Source organism: Salarias fasciatus, chromosome 18 (assembly GCF_902148845.1).
Source record: "Salarias fasciatus chromosome 18, fSalaFa1.1, whole genome shotgun sequence".
Classification (NCBI taxonomy): Eukaryota; Metazoa; Chordata; class Actinopteri; order Blenniiformes; family Blenniidae; genus Salarias; species Salarias fasciatus.
In genome coordinates, this window is record NC_043762.1 from 9,652,202 (window position 1) to 9,667,917 (window position 15,716).

General features: G+C 47.4%; 1 protein-coding gene across 3 annotated transcripts in view; it reads right to left on the bottom strand.

The window, feature by feature from the left end:
- The window catches only part of lig1 (ligase I, DNA, ATP-dependent), a 53,158-nt gene that overhangs the window by 9,796 nt on the left and 27,646 nt on the right, over window positions 1-15,716 (bottom strand). For all 3 annotated transcript variants that reach the window (XM_030115680.1, XM_030115681.1, XM_030115678.1), the window contains 6 exons: window positions 15,169-15,279; window positions 11,735-11,806; window positions 9,816-9,960; window positions 9,298-9,380; window positions 8,965-9,117; window positions 4,525-4,578 (listed from right to left, as the gene is read on the bottom strand). In XM_030115680.1, the coding sequence (XP_029971540.1) occupies window positions 4,525-4,578; window positions 8,965-9,117; window positions 9,298-9,380; window positions 9,816-9,960; window positions 11,735-11,806; window positions 15,169-15,279 (618 nt within the window). The remainder of the gene's footprint in view (window positions 1-4,524; window positions 4,579-8,964; window positions 9,118-9,297; window positions 9,381-9,815; window positions 9,961-11,734; window positions 11,807-15,168; window positions 15,280-15,716) is intronic.

The following is a 15,716-nucleotide window of genomic DNA, read 5'->3' on the forward strand; positions in this document are numbered from 1 at the left end:
CCTTGAAATGACTGCTGTTATTGTCGCCATATAAATAAAATCGAACTGAATTTGGGGCATCATCAACCAAAAATGCAGTAAGAATGACTCAGGAGTGTCGAGCAGCTGAAATCCTTCAGACAAGAGGGGAAAAAAAACTCCAGTAAACGGTCTCCTCGCCTCCCAGATTTACAGACGATTACAATAAGAAAGGATGGTGTTTCCAGTCGTAAACAACCGCGTCCCAATTTCTTCCAAGACGTGTTGCTGTCAACGAAATCTAAATGAGCAATTGTTTTTTTTTTTTTTTCATACCTGAAAATGGGAAGGCGATGCTTTCTCTGGGTAAAATGAGTTTAGGGTCTTTATTTTACATTTTAAACATTGTTAATTTGGAGTAGCATTTATCAATAAAGCAGTGAAACGTGACGGAGAGGGTGAGGCAAGGTCTGAAGCTCCAGGGTGTTGAAATTCACTGAAAATAGAAGCATTTGAGAATATAAACAGAGTGTGTGTATACATGGAGGCATTAGGAGTGTGGAAGTGGGGCGATGCGTTCACGGAGAACCCGATAAAGAGACAGTGACAGAGTGTCTTTGCTCGACCTGCAGGATCCCGCCGCCGCCTTACGATCACGTCCCAACAGGCAAGCGCACAGCTTCGCCGGTCCTACACTGAAATACTTCCCTTTTTTCTGCAGCCTGTTCAAAAGCCGCATTATCATACACCTACGCGACGAAGCCAGGCACACACGGCTTTATTATCTGGAATTCACCTCTAATTGAAAAAAAATAAATAAATTCATGAATACCGGGGTTTCTGTTCAGCATGCGGAGCGAGGAAAAACTGTCGTCCCATCAGTGTGGGTGTCGCTCTTCTCTTCCCAAAATTTAGAAAAAAAAAAAAAAAAGATTGGTATCATTTGGTGGGACGATTATAGCGAACGGGCCTCTGGAACGGCGAGATGTTCACTCAGTCCGCAGAAGAGGGCCACAGTTAAGTAACGCAGGGGAAAGGAAGCGCGCCGCTGTTTTCCCCGCACACATTATCGATACTGTAGGCATTCGAGAGACACTCGAACACCGAGCGAATTACAATGAGTGGGCAGGTAGGCGTGGAGAGTCTTATGAAATGTAGCTGCCGATAGCCCTGAATTCAGTCAGGGCTCAAACTTGCGGCCTCTCTGTTTCACTTAAGAACTCACACACAACTATCGGCGGAATAAGCTGCTCATTACAAAGATCAAGTGTTGGGAGGAAAATCTAACAGTGCAGTTTTCTACGCCTCCCGGAGCATTATAATTACACTACGGCTATACCGGCCGCATATGAATGTGTGTGATTTTTCATCTATATGCAGGTCTAGGAGTTGATTCGGCTGCATTTATTCCTCCAAGATTTCCCCCTTAAAGACGCCGTTCGAAGAAACGGCAATTATAATCAGCACAGTGGAGGCTGGGAGACGTACACAGTTCGTGTCCACTGCTCAGCATTAAACGGCGATGAAAGGTGCTGAAATCTAGTGATTTACGGCTTATTTTTCGAAGTACTATGATTTTTAAAAAAAGACTAACATTAAGAATCTTTTTGCATGAATTAAATTGTTTCTGAAGGACAAAGAAATATTCTCATCCTTTAGGAATACAGGCTCATAATAATGCTCCTCCAGTTTCTTGGGAGTTAGATCAGGATTGATAAGAAAGCTCTTCCGAAACGGTTTCTGAAACCAAAACGCAAAAACGTGCTTGAAACGTTTCACAAACCGAGAGTCAGTCCAAGTTCGGTGACAAATCGACGTGGTTGGAAGACGTTTCCATCTGCTCAGTAGCAACAGGGACGCCAGAGGGGCTTTTCACAGGAAGAAACCACATCCCTGGTGCACTGAAGTGTCCTTGAGTAAGTTGCTTGTTGAGCGATGTGAATGGGTTGAGTCTGGCAGGTCATGCTCAGAGACCCGAGCAGGAAATCTTTATCAACAGTCACTGTGTTTCGATTAGACAGCAAGAAGAGCAGAAACGGAAATGACATCGAACTAACAGGAAAACTGTTATGAAAGAAAAAAACTACGATCAATTGCTCGGATCTACTGTTCTAATGAATTTATCAAGATAAACATGTCAGCAATCAACATTTTTCTCTTCTTTTGAATATTATGGAGGTTGAAAGTTTGAATGTGATGAACTGAACCTGAAAGTCACTGGCGTAAAGAAAAAAAAAGGGGTAAAAAGAAAGAAAGAAAAGAAGAAAGCAGAAATCTTCATGTTGCACTCTGGTGAAATGTGAAAGGCCAGCATCAACAATAAAAAAAAAAAAAAAAAAGAAGTTCTGCTAAATGTCTTTGTTACCCTGCTAATTGGCAGAATTGAGGTGTCGTTTCATATTTACTCAATTGGCACTCCACAAAAATCATTATCGCTGTCAACATTGCCGTCACCAGAGAAAACAGAACTCCAGCTTTCCGTTTCACCGGCTCACTTCAAAGCGCCTGAAGGACCGGAACGAACCCGCCTTTGACCCGCGGAGCACGAACCGACGCCACAAATTAGCCTGCACAGCCGCGTGTCGCCGTTTATTTTTCACACATGAAACAACGGCTGGAAGAGCAAGGTGCGTTCACACTCGTCACGTTAAAACGAGCCTCAGAGGCGAATCTGCTGCTTATCCACACCTTCATAGACACAGAGCAGGTCTCTGCGCGGCAGCGTCGTCTGGAGAAGTTTGATCAAAGTTTAGGAATCTGAAAAGTGCCGCAATCAGACCGAAACACAGGAGGCGCAGAACCTCAGCTCGGTCTGACGTGATTTATGTGGAATGGGGATGAGTTTCCTATTAGAATATCTGGACTTGCATTGTTTTTTTTAATGTGTACTTTTACATATTCCGAGCTTATGCTTTTCATGTGTGTATTTTTAGACTCGTGCTTGCAGTTTTTCATATCTAATTTTTCATGTTCATGTTTCTGTGTACAGCTGTACAACACTGAATTTCTCCACTGCGAGATAAAAACAGGTATATTTTATCTTATCTTCGGCGGCTCCGAGCGCCGTTGTCGTGTAAATGTACGCCCACAACGCCCGTGTTTTCCTTTGACAACCAGCGCCTTGGACCGCAGCACAAATGGAGCGCGGGTCGAGCGCGGCGGCGTAACCTCATTTATTTCTCCGTGCTCGTTTGTTGGAGACGCGGAGTTTGAAGCGTGGCAACCGGAGACAGACGATACCGGTCGGATCACACCTCCGGACTCCCAGCTGAATAGGTCTGAAATCCTACTCGGCTAATTATCTGATGACATTTGTCCAGCTGCTCGGGGTTTACTCCATACGTTGTTTGTCTCACGCCTTTGTCCTGCAGCTCTGGTGAAGACACAGTTGAAATGTTAGCCTTTTTCCCTCCAATTAAAGGCTGCGAATTATTCGCTGTGCTCGGATTTCCCTTTTGTTCTTTGAATGGAGGTTTGGAGAAAAAAAAAAAAAAAAAAAAAAATGGAGCGAGCGAAGGCGAGCGGGGGATCAGAGCTCCCCTCGTTACGGCGCCGCGCCGCAGCAGCTCGCCACCCAGAGGAGTGTGAACACAGCCAATCGTCTCCCTGTCGAGATTCCCATCGGCCTGCAGCAGCGCTGCCGCCACACCACTGGCTCGCCTTAATTCTCCATCCATCACTTTCATTACAAAGCACTACACTACAGACTGTACTGGTGTGTGTGTGTGTGTGTGTGAGGGGGTGAGGAAAAAAAAAAAAAAAGAAGAGAAAAGGTTACACCACCTTCTCCATCGCTGAGGTGATTCTGCAGCATGCAGCAGTTTTTATCAGCGGCTGTGTAACTTTGACGACATGAACCACTGATAAGGATATTAAGAATAGCAGTGCCGTGTTTTTTTTTCTTCTATAAAGCCTCTGTGTTTTTATTCCTTGTTAAAAAAAAACAAAAAAAAAACACAGGTCTAAATTTAGCCGATAATGTCAACAGAGTCCAGGAATGAATTCTCGCTCTCACAGCAGCGATCACTTTCAGAGAGCAGTTGTCATTTTCTTCAAACGCCGCCGCCGCTCTGGAAACAAACCTCTTCAAATGGAAATTGAAAAAGCAATTCATTACCCGGCGTCGGGACAAAACGGACAAGTCACACACGTTTAATGGCTTCCGCCCGGTGGACTCACACGTCTGAAGGCAAACAGGCGTCATTTAAAGGTTTATGTATTGAACTTCAGACTGGCTCTTTAAGACGGCATTTCAGATCTTCGCCGCACGAAGAAATGAATGCAGATGAGCTCATTTTGCTTTTCACATGCTTCCATAGCATTCGGATAGCAAAACTTCAATCTGCGCCGAACGGAAAGAATAAATAAAGGAAAGTCGCAGAAAAGCCTTCACCACGCTCATTCAGACCTCTTCAGCCTTGCAGATTGGGTAAAAATGAAATACCTCTCTCTGCGGAGCGCCGAGGTAAGGAGGGAAAAACGAGGCCATGAATGTTAAGGAACAAGTTGAAGCTGTGTTTTCTTTAACGAGCGAGCGAGAGTGACAGCAGCACGGCGCCGCTTTACCTTTAGGAACTTGTGATGCTGCTCCAGATCTTCATCCTTGAAGCCCGTCCCAATCTGGAGGAGACAAGAGGAGGTGAGGGAGACACGCGACTCAGACACACACATTCCCTGATGGTGAGACAGCAGACGTTTGGCAAGTACGGCGCAGAGCAGCCAGGTATTCGCCCCCCCCCCCCCCCTCTCCCTTTTGCACCCCCAGAGCCTTGTCTGCCTGCTTCGCCTGAAGCGTCATGTCACCTCTCAAAAGACCGAAACCCGCCGAGACGCAGCCGTCACCTAACGGGCCGACGTGCGCAGGAAGGGGGATGAGAGGGAGACTGGCGCGTCGTGCAAATACAGCGTTTTCCAGCCCACAGATGTGTTCTGCAGGCGTCCGCGGGACGCTTTGGAGAAACGCCTCAGAGGTGGCATTCGTGGAGGTTCGGCGGCGTTTCGTTTGTCATCCGTCAAAGCCGACTGCCGATTCTGAGGCCCTGTTTAACGTCGACTTGAACGTGATCGTCCGTTCCTGGAAGGACGATTCCCTGTCTGTCTGGGATCCACGTGCGCCGCACTGGGTCCAGGTAGGAAGCCGCCTTCGGCTGGGATTCGCTCCAGCGCACCCAGTCCGAGTCGGACGAAGCGGTATCGAAGATGGATGGAAGAACCGAACAAGCAACCCGCCCTGAATACTAAACGCCGGCTGATAAATCTGACCTCCGGGCGTTTTATTCTGAGTTAATGTCACCAAGCAGCGCGGCGGCCGAAATCTCTCAGCTCCGTTTATTCATCTTACTTTACAACTTTCTAACTTTGAGATTTCAAACAGAAACAGGTGAAGATCAGAGTGGATTAATCAAAATTAAAACCCCGTGTTTCTAAAGTATATTAGCGCTTGTGATTAATGTCATCTTAAAACCGGAGCGAGGAAGTACAGGGAAGGTCAACAGTCCCTCTGTTCTCCTCGCCGGTTGTTTCCACTCCACGTCGGCGATGTGCTTGCATTTTCCAGCAGGTTATTTGTGCGGGCCATTCTCTTTCCATTTCTCCAAGGTGGAGGGAAGGTCGTGCGGCTCAAGTCCTGTTTGTTTGGCGGCTCTCACTTCAGCACTTTCCTTGAATAGGATCTTTGATTTTCTCTCCTTTCTTTCCTAAACTACCCAAACAAGCTCGCCGCCGCCGCCGCTGCCGCTGCTGTGAGTCATTCCTGCTGTATCGAGCAGCAACCCCTCTAATTTCAGAGGTTTATTTGGGAGGAAAACTGTATGAACCATTCAGGGGGAAAAGAAACGGTGCAAAAAAAAGCTCACCTCAGGAGAGGCGGGAAAGGAAAATGCAAAGCAATAGTTGAGAAGTGGGTATAAACCTTCTCAAAAGTGGCAAAGAGTGTGTCATTTATAAATCAAAAGCATTTATTCTCAATAACGAGGGGTTTTTTTGAGGCCAAAATCCTGAAAGCAGGATCAAGGCAGAGGAAACGAGGCAGATTTTCCCAAAGGAAGAGAATCCTCTTCTGAAGCCTCATTTCCATGAGGCTCGCTGGGCCGGATTGGAGCCTGTTGTGGGCCGGTTTTAGACCGGGGGCCTCATGTTTAGATACAAATAAAAAACACGATAATCATGAGGACTGCTGCAGAGACGCCGTTTTCCTTTGGGTTTTCATCCTGTATGTCCAGCAGCAGCCTTGCTCCTCAATCAGCCAGACTGTTATTTTTTTTTTTTTCTCACTCAAGGACATTTCAGCGAGTTGCAGCGTTTAAACTACATGTGGGAGACGGAAATGTGGGTTAAATTCTGCTTTAATCTCCTGCAGAGACTCTCAAACCGAGGTTTCCTCAACTTTAGCATGTCAAGGACAACAAGATTATTATTTTATGGGGTTTTTTTTTCTTTCCTTTGTTTCGCCGCTGACATTGAGGAGCGGAGGGAAGATCAAACGCGGCGCGCAGGAGGGGAGACGCGGGTTCTGCGGCGACACGGCGTACATCCTTAACGGCGAGGAAGGTGTGAAGCGCTGCGGGAGTCCCAGTGTGTGTGTGTTTTTCTTTCTTTTTTTTTTTTTGGTGTCTGATGCAACATGTGCGCCATAACTTACATCAATACAAACGAAGACACGAGGATTTAGTGAACACGGCTGGAACCGTGTTTTGAAGTGCGTCGTTTAGAAAAGTGCACAGCGCTGCGGCGAGCGTGCACGGATGAGCTACGGTCCATATTGCTCTCGACTGGCTGAGGACTGAAGACGCTGCTGGTGTGTGTGTGATGGATGCTGTTTATCAGCTGGCAGACGGCAAAATAAATCTGACCGTCACAGATGTCAATATTTATTGAGAATTTGAGCCTCCTGTAAAAAATGTGTGTCGACTCAGACCTTCATTTACCCAGAAATCTGCCAACAGAGACGCGTTCTGGTCTTATTTGTCCAGAGTTATTTTCTGTGATAAAGATCACAATAATAACATCTTGGTTCTGTTAAGTATCACAATATTGTGATTCTTGTTTCTTTCCGAGTACAGTTTGTGAATATTAAAAAGACAGGATGGCTGCAGTAACCATATTTAGTGCATTTAGACTTAACTGTCATCATAATAAACAAACTTGGCCGTCTGTCCGTGCTGTCCCACTGTTAAAGTTTATAGATTATTGTTCTGTGTGTGTGTTGCTATGTTGGCGTTAATGGAAATCGTTTCAAAAATGTTGTCAAGTAAACACGTACGTCTTCTGAAACTAAAACGTAACAGTGATGCGTTTCAACCTGAAATGCTTTCGTTTGAACGCCTCCGAACGCCGAGCTGAACGAGCGAGCTGGAGCCGATAGAAGCAGGTGTGATTGGTGGAGGCGGGGCCAGGCCGAGGGGGCGGCGGCGGCGGCGGCCGAGCGGTTCAATCAGCCGCCGCCGCTTTATAGGTGATGAAAGTTCGGAAAATGCTGACGGGGGTAAAATGAAACTCGTGCGAGAAACTGAAAGGAAAAAGTGTTAAAAAGCGAAGCAAGATTGAAGCAGAGCAGGAACAGTGTGAACATATAATGTCTGTCAGGGGTTTTTTTTTTTTGTCGGATCCAGACAGACGTCTATTGAGGGAAAATATCTTTGTATTTACAAAAAAGGGAAAAGTGTGAAGAGAAAGAAGAGTCACTGCCGTTATCCAGTGGGGGGGGGGGGGGGGGGGGGGGGGGGGGGTTTCACCTTTAGTGGCTCCGCTGGAGCAGCTCGGCGGCCAGAACCCGTGACTGAACCGATGAGCTCTCAGGTGTGAGAGTGTGTGTGTGTGTGTGTGTGTAAGCGTGTGAAAAGCCAAGACGGCAGGCTCTGCAAGAAAGTGTGTTAACTCCCTGCTCGCTAAATCCTTTTTCCATGGATTAAGACATAAAAGTTGTAAAGGGTGGTGGTGGGGGGGGGGGGGGGGGGGGGGGTTGTCTAAATGGAGACGGAAGCCTTCTGCATTGTACATGGTGGTGAAGACTCACACTCATTATCTCGGAGAGACTCGCCCGTGTTCTCGTGTTTGTGGACACGCTTGACACGGATCCGGCTTCGAGTGGGAATGAGACGATTTGAAGGCGAGCGCACGAACGCGGCATCCGCACAAACACGCAAGAGGGACAACTGGAAACCCTTTGCACCCAATTAATCCTCGAGAGCACCGTAACGCAGCGATGTGAAAGACAGACTGCACCGGCGAGAAACGAAGAGCGCGCACGCACGCACACACACACAGAAACCCCTCAGGGTCTTCTAATGCATAAATATGACACACTACATCTTGTTTGCGCTGAAATCAGGCTCCATGCTTCACTTTTCAGCCTCCTCTCTACATCAAATACAAGAGGACAAAATGAAATTGAAAAAAATTAACATTTTGAGGCTGTAGGATTCAATTTTAACGTCATATCTCCTGGACGTTTTGAAGAAATTCCATTTTTTTGTTGAGCTGTTGGTGTTGTGAGTTCTACCTGATCGACAGTGAATCAAACAATGATCACACCAGGAGGACGGAAAGCAAGTTACAGGCGCTGATGATGATGGATCAAAGTTTCTGATAAGAATTAAACTGTGTGAAAACGCTGTAGAAAAAACTGTGCGTGACCACGAAACGAGTGCTATTCACTGCAGTGTCTTAAAAAAAGAAGATTCAGCATGCAATACCTTCTCAATTATATGATATTCAGACTAATTCAGGGAATACAGGATGAACAGAAAATTGGCTGGATACTTTTTGTTTTAAATCTTTATAAATATGAAAAACTCAAATTTAGCACTTCCTACCTGCAATAACTGCTTATTTGCATAAAGACGAACCTGTTAATTGGCTGGTTGGTTGGTTATTTATTCAGCGTTTACGTTGTGTCAATCTCTTTCAAAAGAACACCTTTTTCCTGATTGGATGCTTGAAGCGGGATCAAACGTGTCACACAAGCTGCGAAATCGCACCTTTTCCCCGACAGATGCGGGCACAAACCTTGCAGACGGACTGGAATTCCTCGTTGTCCTCGTCGTAGCAGGCCAGCAGGAAGCCCCCGTACGTCCCCGTCCGTTTGCCTTTCCCCAGGTAGGCGCCGATGACGCACAGGTCCACCGTGTCCCCGACCCCCTCCAGGTAGTCCTTCTTCAGCTGGGGAGCAGAAAATTAATGGACTCTGCATCGTCGTGTAAATGAACGGCCAAAACGCAACGCCGAGCTTTGCGTTTTCACTTGAAAACGTTGCTTCGCTGTGCAAACAAACGGTTTTCGGTTTCCGGTTCTCAAACGGAAACGTTGACGAGCCAAAAGTCTGAAATCACAGCGACACACCTTGAGCCAGTTATGGGAGCGCTTGGCAATTTCATAGGTGGCATCCTTCTCCAGAGTCTTCACCATGAGGCCTTCGCAGGAGTCTACACACACACACACACACACACACACACACACACACACACACACACACACATTAATACGCCACAACAGCTTCAGCTGTGCAGAAAGGAAATGAAGAGATTATCTTGTTCGATACATGGAAGGATTTTTGTTTCTCTCAGACACACAAATACTTCCAGGACACAAAGGGAGACGACGGACAAGGACACGGCAGGAAAAAAAAAAAAAATACGCACGGTGCTCACACACACACACACACATCATCCCCATAAACAGACACACACGTATGGAGGCAGCAGACAAAGGCACGATCGGAGTGGAACACGCAGCACACCCACACGAGCAAGAGGTTCAAGGCGCACAGGGAGGAAAGCAAGCATCCACACAAAAAGTTACACGCAGACAGAGACGGCAGGGAGGGAAAACAAGTGTGTGTATGTCTCCAACACACACACCTCGGACAGACTGCTCCAAGAACTCGGCGATGGCGTCTGTGTTGTTGGAGTCGATGTATCGGGCGAACACGAACTCCCCCTCCACCTCGGAGAAGCTCTCTCTCAGCAGAGCCCGACGCCGACACAACGGCTGTCGCACCAGGGACTGTGCACGTGCACACACACACACACACACACACACACACACACGCATCATTACAAATGGCAAAACTGCATCATTACAACCATTTCCCCCTCATAGCTTGGAGCCCTGCAATGACAAGGATGAAATGTCATCTCAACTCACAACCCACACACGTACAAACACACACACACACACACACACACACACACGGCTTTGGACACACATACAAACACCCACAGACACACACAAAGTCAAACCTGCGAAGCACATGCAGTCGTTCCTGCTCACAATCTTAATGAACACATTTTTTACCCACCTACTGTAGTTTTGGAGGCATTTTGAATTTGTGCATCAAGAGGAAAAAAAAAAAAAAAAAAAACTCAGTCAAACTGTGTTAAATTATTCCAAATGCCAAAAGTCTGGGGTAGAAAAGCCGCTGATGAAAGGACAAGGCATGACAGGCCAACAGAGGACAGTTTTATCGTGGTTTTCTGCATTTTAAGCTTCCATAAAACCAAATCTGCAAAACAAAGATGGCGGCCTCATTTGAGCGCCAATTATTAAAAAAAATCCTGAAGTTTGGTGGGAGAAATTCCCCGAGCGCGAGCCGCCGACTGGAGACAGACTTCAGCTGGAATTTCATTTCCACGCTACTGGACTTTCATGTCAGTTTTCCTCTGCCGCCACACGTGGGAAGTGCGGCCCCGCTGTCAGAGCCGTGATGTGACACATGTCAGCCGCCGCCTGCAGCGGCAGCCAAATAAATACGAGCGCGCTGACAGTAGCCGGCCGGATCCGAGGAAGTCGGCGCGGCGCAACTGCACCTTTTCCCGGGGAGTTTGTGCGTGTCACGGGTGTTCTGACACGGAGGCGCCGCCGCCGGTGTGCCGCTCTGCATAAAGGGCGTCGGGTACATGTGTGGAGCAGATGTACCGCCGTCAGCGGATCAAAGGCCTCGAGACACAGCTGTGAAACCCTTTTTTTTTTTTTTTTTTCCCAATTCCTTCAACAAATGTTATCTGCAGACACTTCTGTAAAAAGCGAGGATGACAAACACAGAAAGTGCTGCGTCTGCATCGCATCGGGTCATTTGACGAGTAAAAAAAAAAAAAAAAACCTACAATGAAAACCGACCAAGGACGTAACCTTGGAGTCCTCTGAGCAGCTCCTGCTGGCCGCTCGGCCTCGGCGGAGAGGCATCTGGTGGGAATAGAAGGTGAACCGACCCGCTGAGGGCGAGACGAGGACGGCGGGGCGGAGGGGCCTTCACCTTCGCCGTTCATCACGGCATTTCCATAAACGGCGTATTAGGCGGGCGGCGGCAGTGAAATGGTTCAGCTTTAAGAGTCACTGATGCTCTTTTAATTATGCAATTTTGTTTCCGGCCACTTGGGACGACTTGCTTCGCCGAGGCTGATTTACAAAAAAAAAAAAAAAAAAAAATCACTAATTAGCATTTTGTTTAGTAGACTTTAAAACCACTTGCTTTAAAAACGGTGAGAAACATACACTCCTAATCCTGCATTCAGTCATAGTTACAAAAACACACAACAAAAAGTCTTGTAAAGGCTCAGACACACACACGCACACGCACCAACACACTCGGCTGGAATTCCAATGAGCGTTACAATCATTATCTAGTTACGGCCTTCCGCTGCACATCATTGGCATTCAGGGACGGCGCCGACATCTCAGCGGGACGACGAGCGCGCGCATACGCTCGCAGACGACGAGCGGCACGTTCCGAGAGAGAGCGAGCGATCCCCGGGACGCTCCACCCGTCACGCAGTCTTACCTCGCCGTTGAGGTAGAGCAGGTCGAAGGCGTAGACGCACACTTGGACTTTGATCTCCGAGGCATCCACGTCCTGTTGAGAAGCATCAACACGCACACGGAGGTATTTTAATATTTCTCCCTTGACAAAAATATGCAAATACGTGCATCTTATTCACAAATCGGCTCCACTCAACCTTGGGACTTGTTACAAAGAAGCTCTTTGATTTCGCCTCCCATTCATCTTGAAAGTTAACCACCCGTCCTCCCCGAACCTTTTAACAGCGGCGCACCTCCTCGTGCGCTCGGCCGGCTCTCCCAGCGTCGCTTCCCGTTGCTCAGCCTCCTCGACTTCCTCTTTATTCCGCAGTCCCTCCTATTTATTCCGCTCTTGTTTGCCTCCCGTTGGGCCTCAACTCTCTCGACTCTTGACTTGTGCCGCTGTGTCGAAATTTCGCGACTTCTTCTGGAGCGCTCAAGTGATATTGAATTCCTGGAATCGAGCTGCAACAACTCTTTCGAAATCCATTATTTTGTTTGTGAGATCCTTTCTCCTCTGGCTTGGGGCTGGTTTCAGAGTAGCACTTCACTAAATCAGGCTGCGTTGCCGAGACTGAACAGGCCCCTGCAGAGTGTGCGGCCACGGGAACCCCCGCTCGGAGAGCCGGCTGGCGGTGTTGGGGTGTGTGTTGATCGTGCTGATCGACAGGCCGCCGCGACGAGCAGCCCTGACAGTAACTGACAGAAGCAAAGCTCGAGGCTGACGAGCAGTTCTTGCAGGAGTTTTGAAGCGCTCAACGCGTTTTTGAAGGCTTGAGGATGCAGACGTTAAAAAAAAAAAAAAAAAAAAAACCTCGTCATGGGGTATCTTTGGAGAACTGTCTCGCCGGTAAAATCTTTACTAATTTGTAATTCAATTCGCGGTAAACATTTGCAGAGCTTTTCAACTCAAAAGCAATCACTGTAGCAGTAATTAGCCGTGGTGCGGATAAATGATCGGGCCAATTCACTCCGAAGTCACCGAGACAGGAGGAGCGGCCAGAACATTACAACCACTGACACTTCAGAATGAGGGCCGGGACGCAATATATAACAGGAGAACACTTTGTGCTCAAAGTCTGACGTGTAAAAGAAAAAAAACAAAAAACAAAAACCACACACAAAAAAAAAAGAGCGAGGATAAAGATTGGGAAAGTTTGACGAGACAGTGATATGCATCACGTTCTCGGACGGTATAAATTAAATGTGCTCAAAGTCTTGGACGTGAGCAGCCGAGGCTCGGAAGCTGCTGCAGGGAGCGGCGCCGACGGGCAGGAAGCCATGAGAACAATAACAGCGATGGGATGAAGATGGTCCGTTCTGATGAATCATGTTTCTCCTGGCGTCACGTGACTTGCCGGCTGTGTGTGACTCACTTATCTGGGAAGCACTCGAGGGGCGGCAGGTGGGCCGGCAGAGGCGGCGGGAGGCTTTTTCCTGGGAAACGTTACACTTTACCACCCATGTGAGTAACATTAAGACACGAACCATCTCCCTGAGAGCTGCTGCAGACTTTAACAGAGACGAGACTCGAACTGAGTTTAGGGGCCGTAAAGTCTCTTCGTCAAATCCCTTGGCTGGTGAAGAGATTTTCGGGGAGTGGAAGTTCTGCCGCCGTCGCCGAGAGCCGCACCCTGGCACAAAGTAAATTCCCCGTCTCCTGAGCTGGACAAACGAGTCTGATCCACGCAGGTCCCACATCGCTACTTACAGGACTTAAAGGATCTGCTGCTGACATCTTACTGCCAGATGCCGCAGAGAAGCTCTGGAAGCTCCGGCGGAGCCCGCTCCTCCTCCGGCATGCCGCCCGATTCCATCCGGAGTGGGCCGGATCGGCAAAACGCAGCCACGATAACTTTAAATTTAAACTGGATGGCTCAGGTCTGGTCAGTTTGAGCGCATTTTGAATTTGTTCAGCCTTCAATCACAGAAAGTTTCAGAGACAACATGTGTTTCTCCACATCCAGAGCGAAATCAAACCCCGATGGAGCCCCGAGGTGGAAACCATGGTGAAGAGCCAGAAGACACTGAACCAGCAGAGAAGTCGAAAAAGAAAAAAACAAAGTGAAGCAAGTTCTCCTGAAGTGCTTCAAACAGCCTACCTGCCAAGTAACTGTGTGTAGGTGTGCTGCTGAGAACTGACGCTGCCTTCCAGCCAAGACGGTCACACCAAATGCTGATTAGATTTCAGCCTTCTTCCCTTTTTTATTTTTATTTTTTTTTTTTAGCACTTTTTCAATTTCCTAAGTTTATTAAAACTTATTTCCAGGATCACTTGAAACTTAGAAACTCCCATAAAAAGGCTGAAAATGTTCCATCGCGGAGTGACTTGATGTGGACCTGGGTTCCAGCGTCTCCTGGAAACTTCATGTTTAGTCCGGTTTTGTTAAAACAACTTGCTGTAAACGGGAAACAAAAGCTTCCGAGGTTTAACCATCTCTCTCTCCAAACTCCTGACATTTCCTGTTTGCTTAGTAATTTCTAATGATAAGATTTCTATCGAGCTTAAGAACCGGATCGCATCGGTTTTAATTCAGTAAAACTTTCATTTCGCTCCTGTGAAGCTGGAGGAAGCATGGAGGTAATTAGCACAGGGCAGGAAATTTAAATAGCAACATCTCCAGTGACCCCTCTGCCGTCCTCACACAAGTAGAAAACAAAACGCTCGTCTCCCGCTCCTTCTCTCCTCTTCACTCCCCTTCTCTGCTCATTAATGACGTTTAATTAGCGCGTATCGGGCCTCATCTCCTCATCTGAAATCTTTCATTTCGGCAGGCCTGCTTGTGGTGGAGATGTGTCTAAATGCCGGAGGGGCCGCACAATCAGCTCCTGCATCAAAGCATCGTTACGAATAATCATGATTTTATAGTGGCAGAAACAATATCAGGTCCACCCCCCCTAAAAAAAAAAAAAAAAAAAAAAAAAAAAAATCAAAAAAACATCATCAAGATAATCATTTTCAGTCATTTTCATCATCGTGTTCTTCATACTTGCTCTCTGGTTTCTCCTTCCCTAATTTAAAAGGGTGTCATCATGCATGCGAGCAGGCGCGGCGGCGTCCCACTGATGTGACTGGTGTAGCGGAAAGAGGCCGTTATTCTGATCAAAACTGAATAAACACCTTGCTGACATTTGCAATCTCTCCTTCTCCTCCTCTCTCCTCGATCCATTTGACTCGTCCGTCTCCCACTTATCAGTCCCCCCCCCCCCCCCCCCCCCCCCCCCCCCCCCCCCCCGTCTGCTGCTCCTCCGTCCATCTCCCTCAGTCTGCCGGATCATTTCACTCTATTATCTCGCTCTCCTCCACCTCCCCGGTCTTTATCTCCGTCTTGTTTTCACTCGTCAACCTTTTCACTCCTTATTATCTTCCACTCTCTAACTTCAGGACACTATGGGCATTTTCTTTCCTCTTCGTACCTTTCTCTTTCGAGTGGTGAGGACTTGGAAGGGCTGGATCTGTTTCTTCTCGTGATCCCAGGCCACCGCCTCCGAGTCCAGGACGCAGGACACCACCGAGTCCTTCTTCACCTGGAGAGAGAGACAGAGAGAGAAAAAGAAAAGATGTGGCAGTGCAGGGATAAATGAAAATAAAGAGATAAGAGATTATGCTCAGGAGGGGAGATGAGAGAGTCGAGGAGGGCTTTTATGGATGAAAAAGCCTGTCGTAGTATCGGCAACATCTGCTGTGGCAAACACAAGACTGTCAGGGAAAAAAGCTCACTCAAGTAAATCCAACAAACTTTTAACTTGACTTAACTTGGAAGCTTTAAAAAAAAAAAAAATAATGAAAAAAGGAAGCATGACGACAGGCAGCCGACTTCAAGACGTGTTTATGCCGTTTCAGGACCTGCAGATGCCCCCAATTTGTTGCCAAATGCTTTGGAAGTCAACACATCAACCGGTTTTATTTATTTATTTTTAATCTCCTCTGCGTTTATTGCTGCCGTCGGGTCGTCATTCCTGCC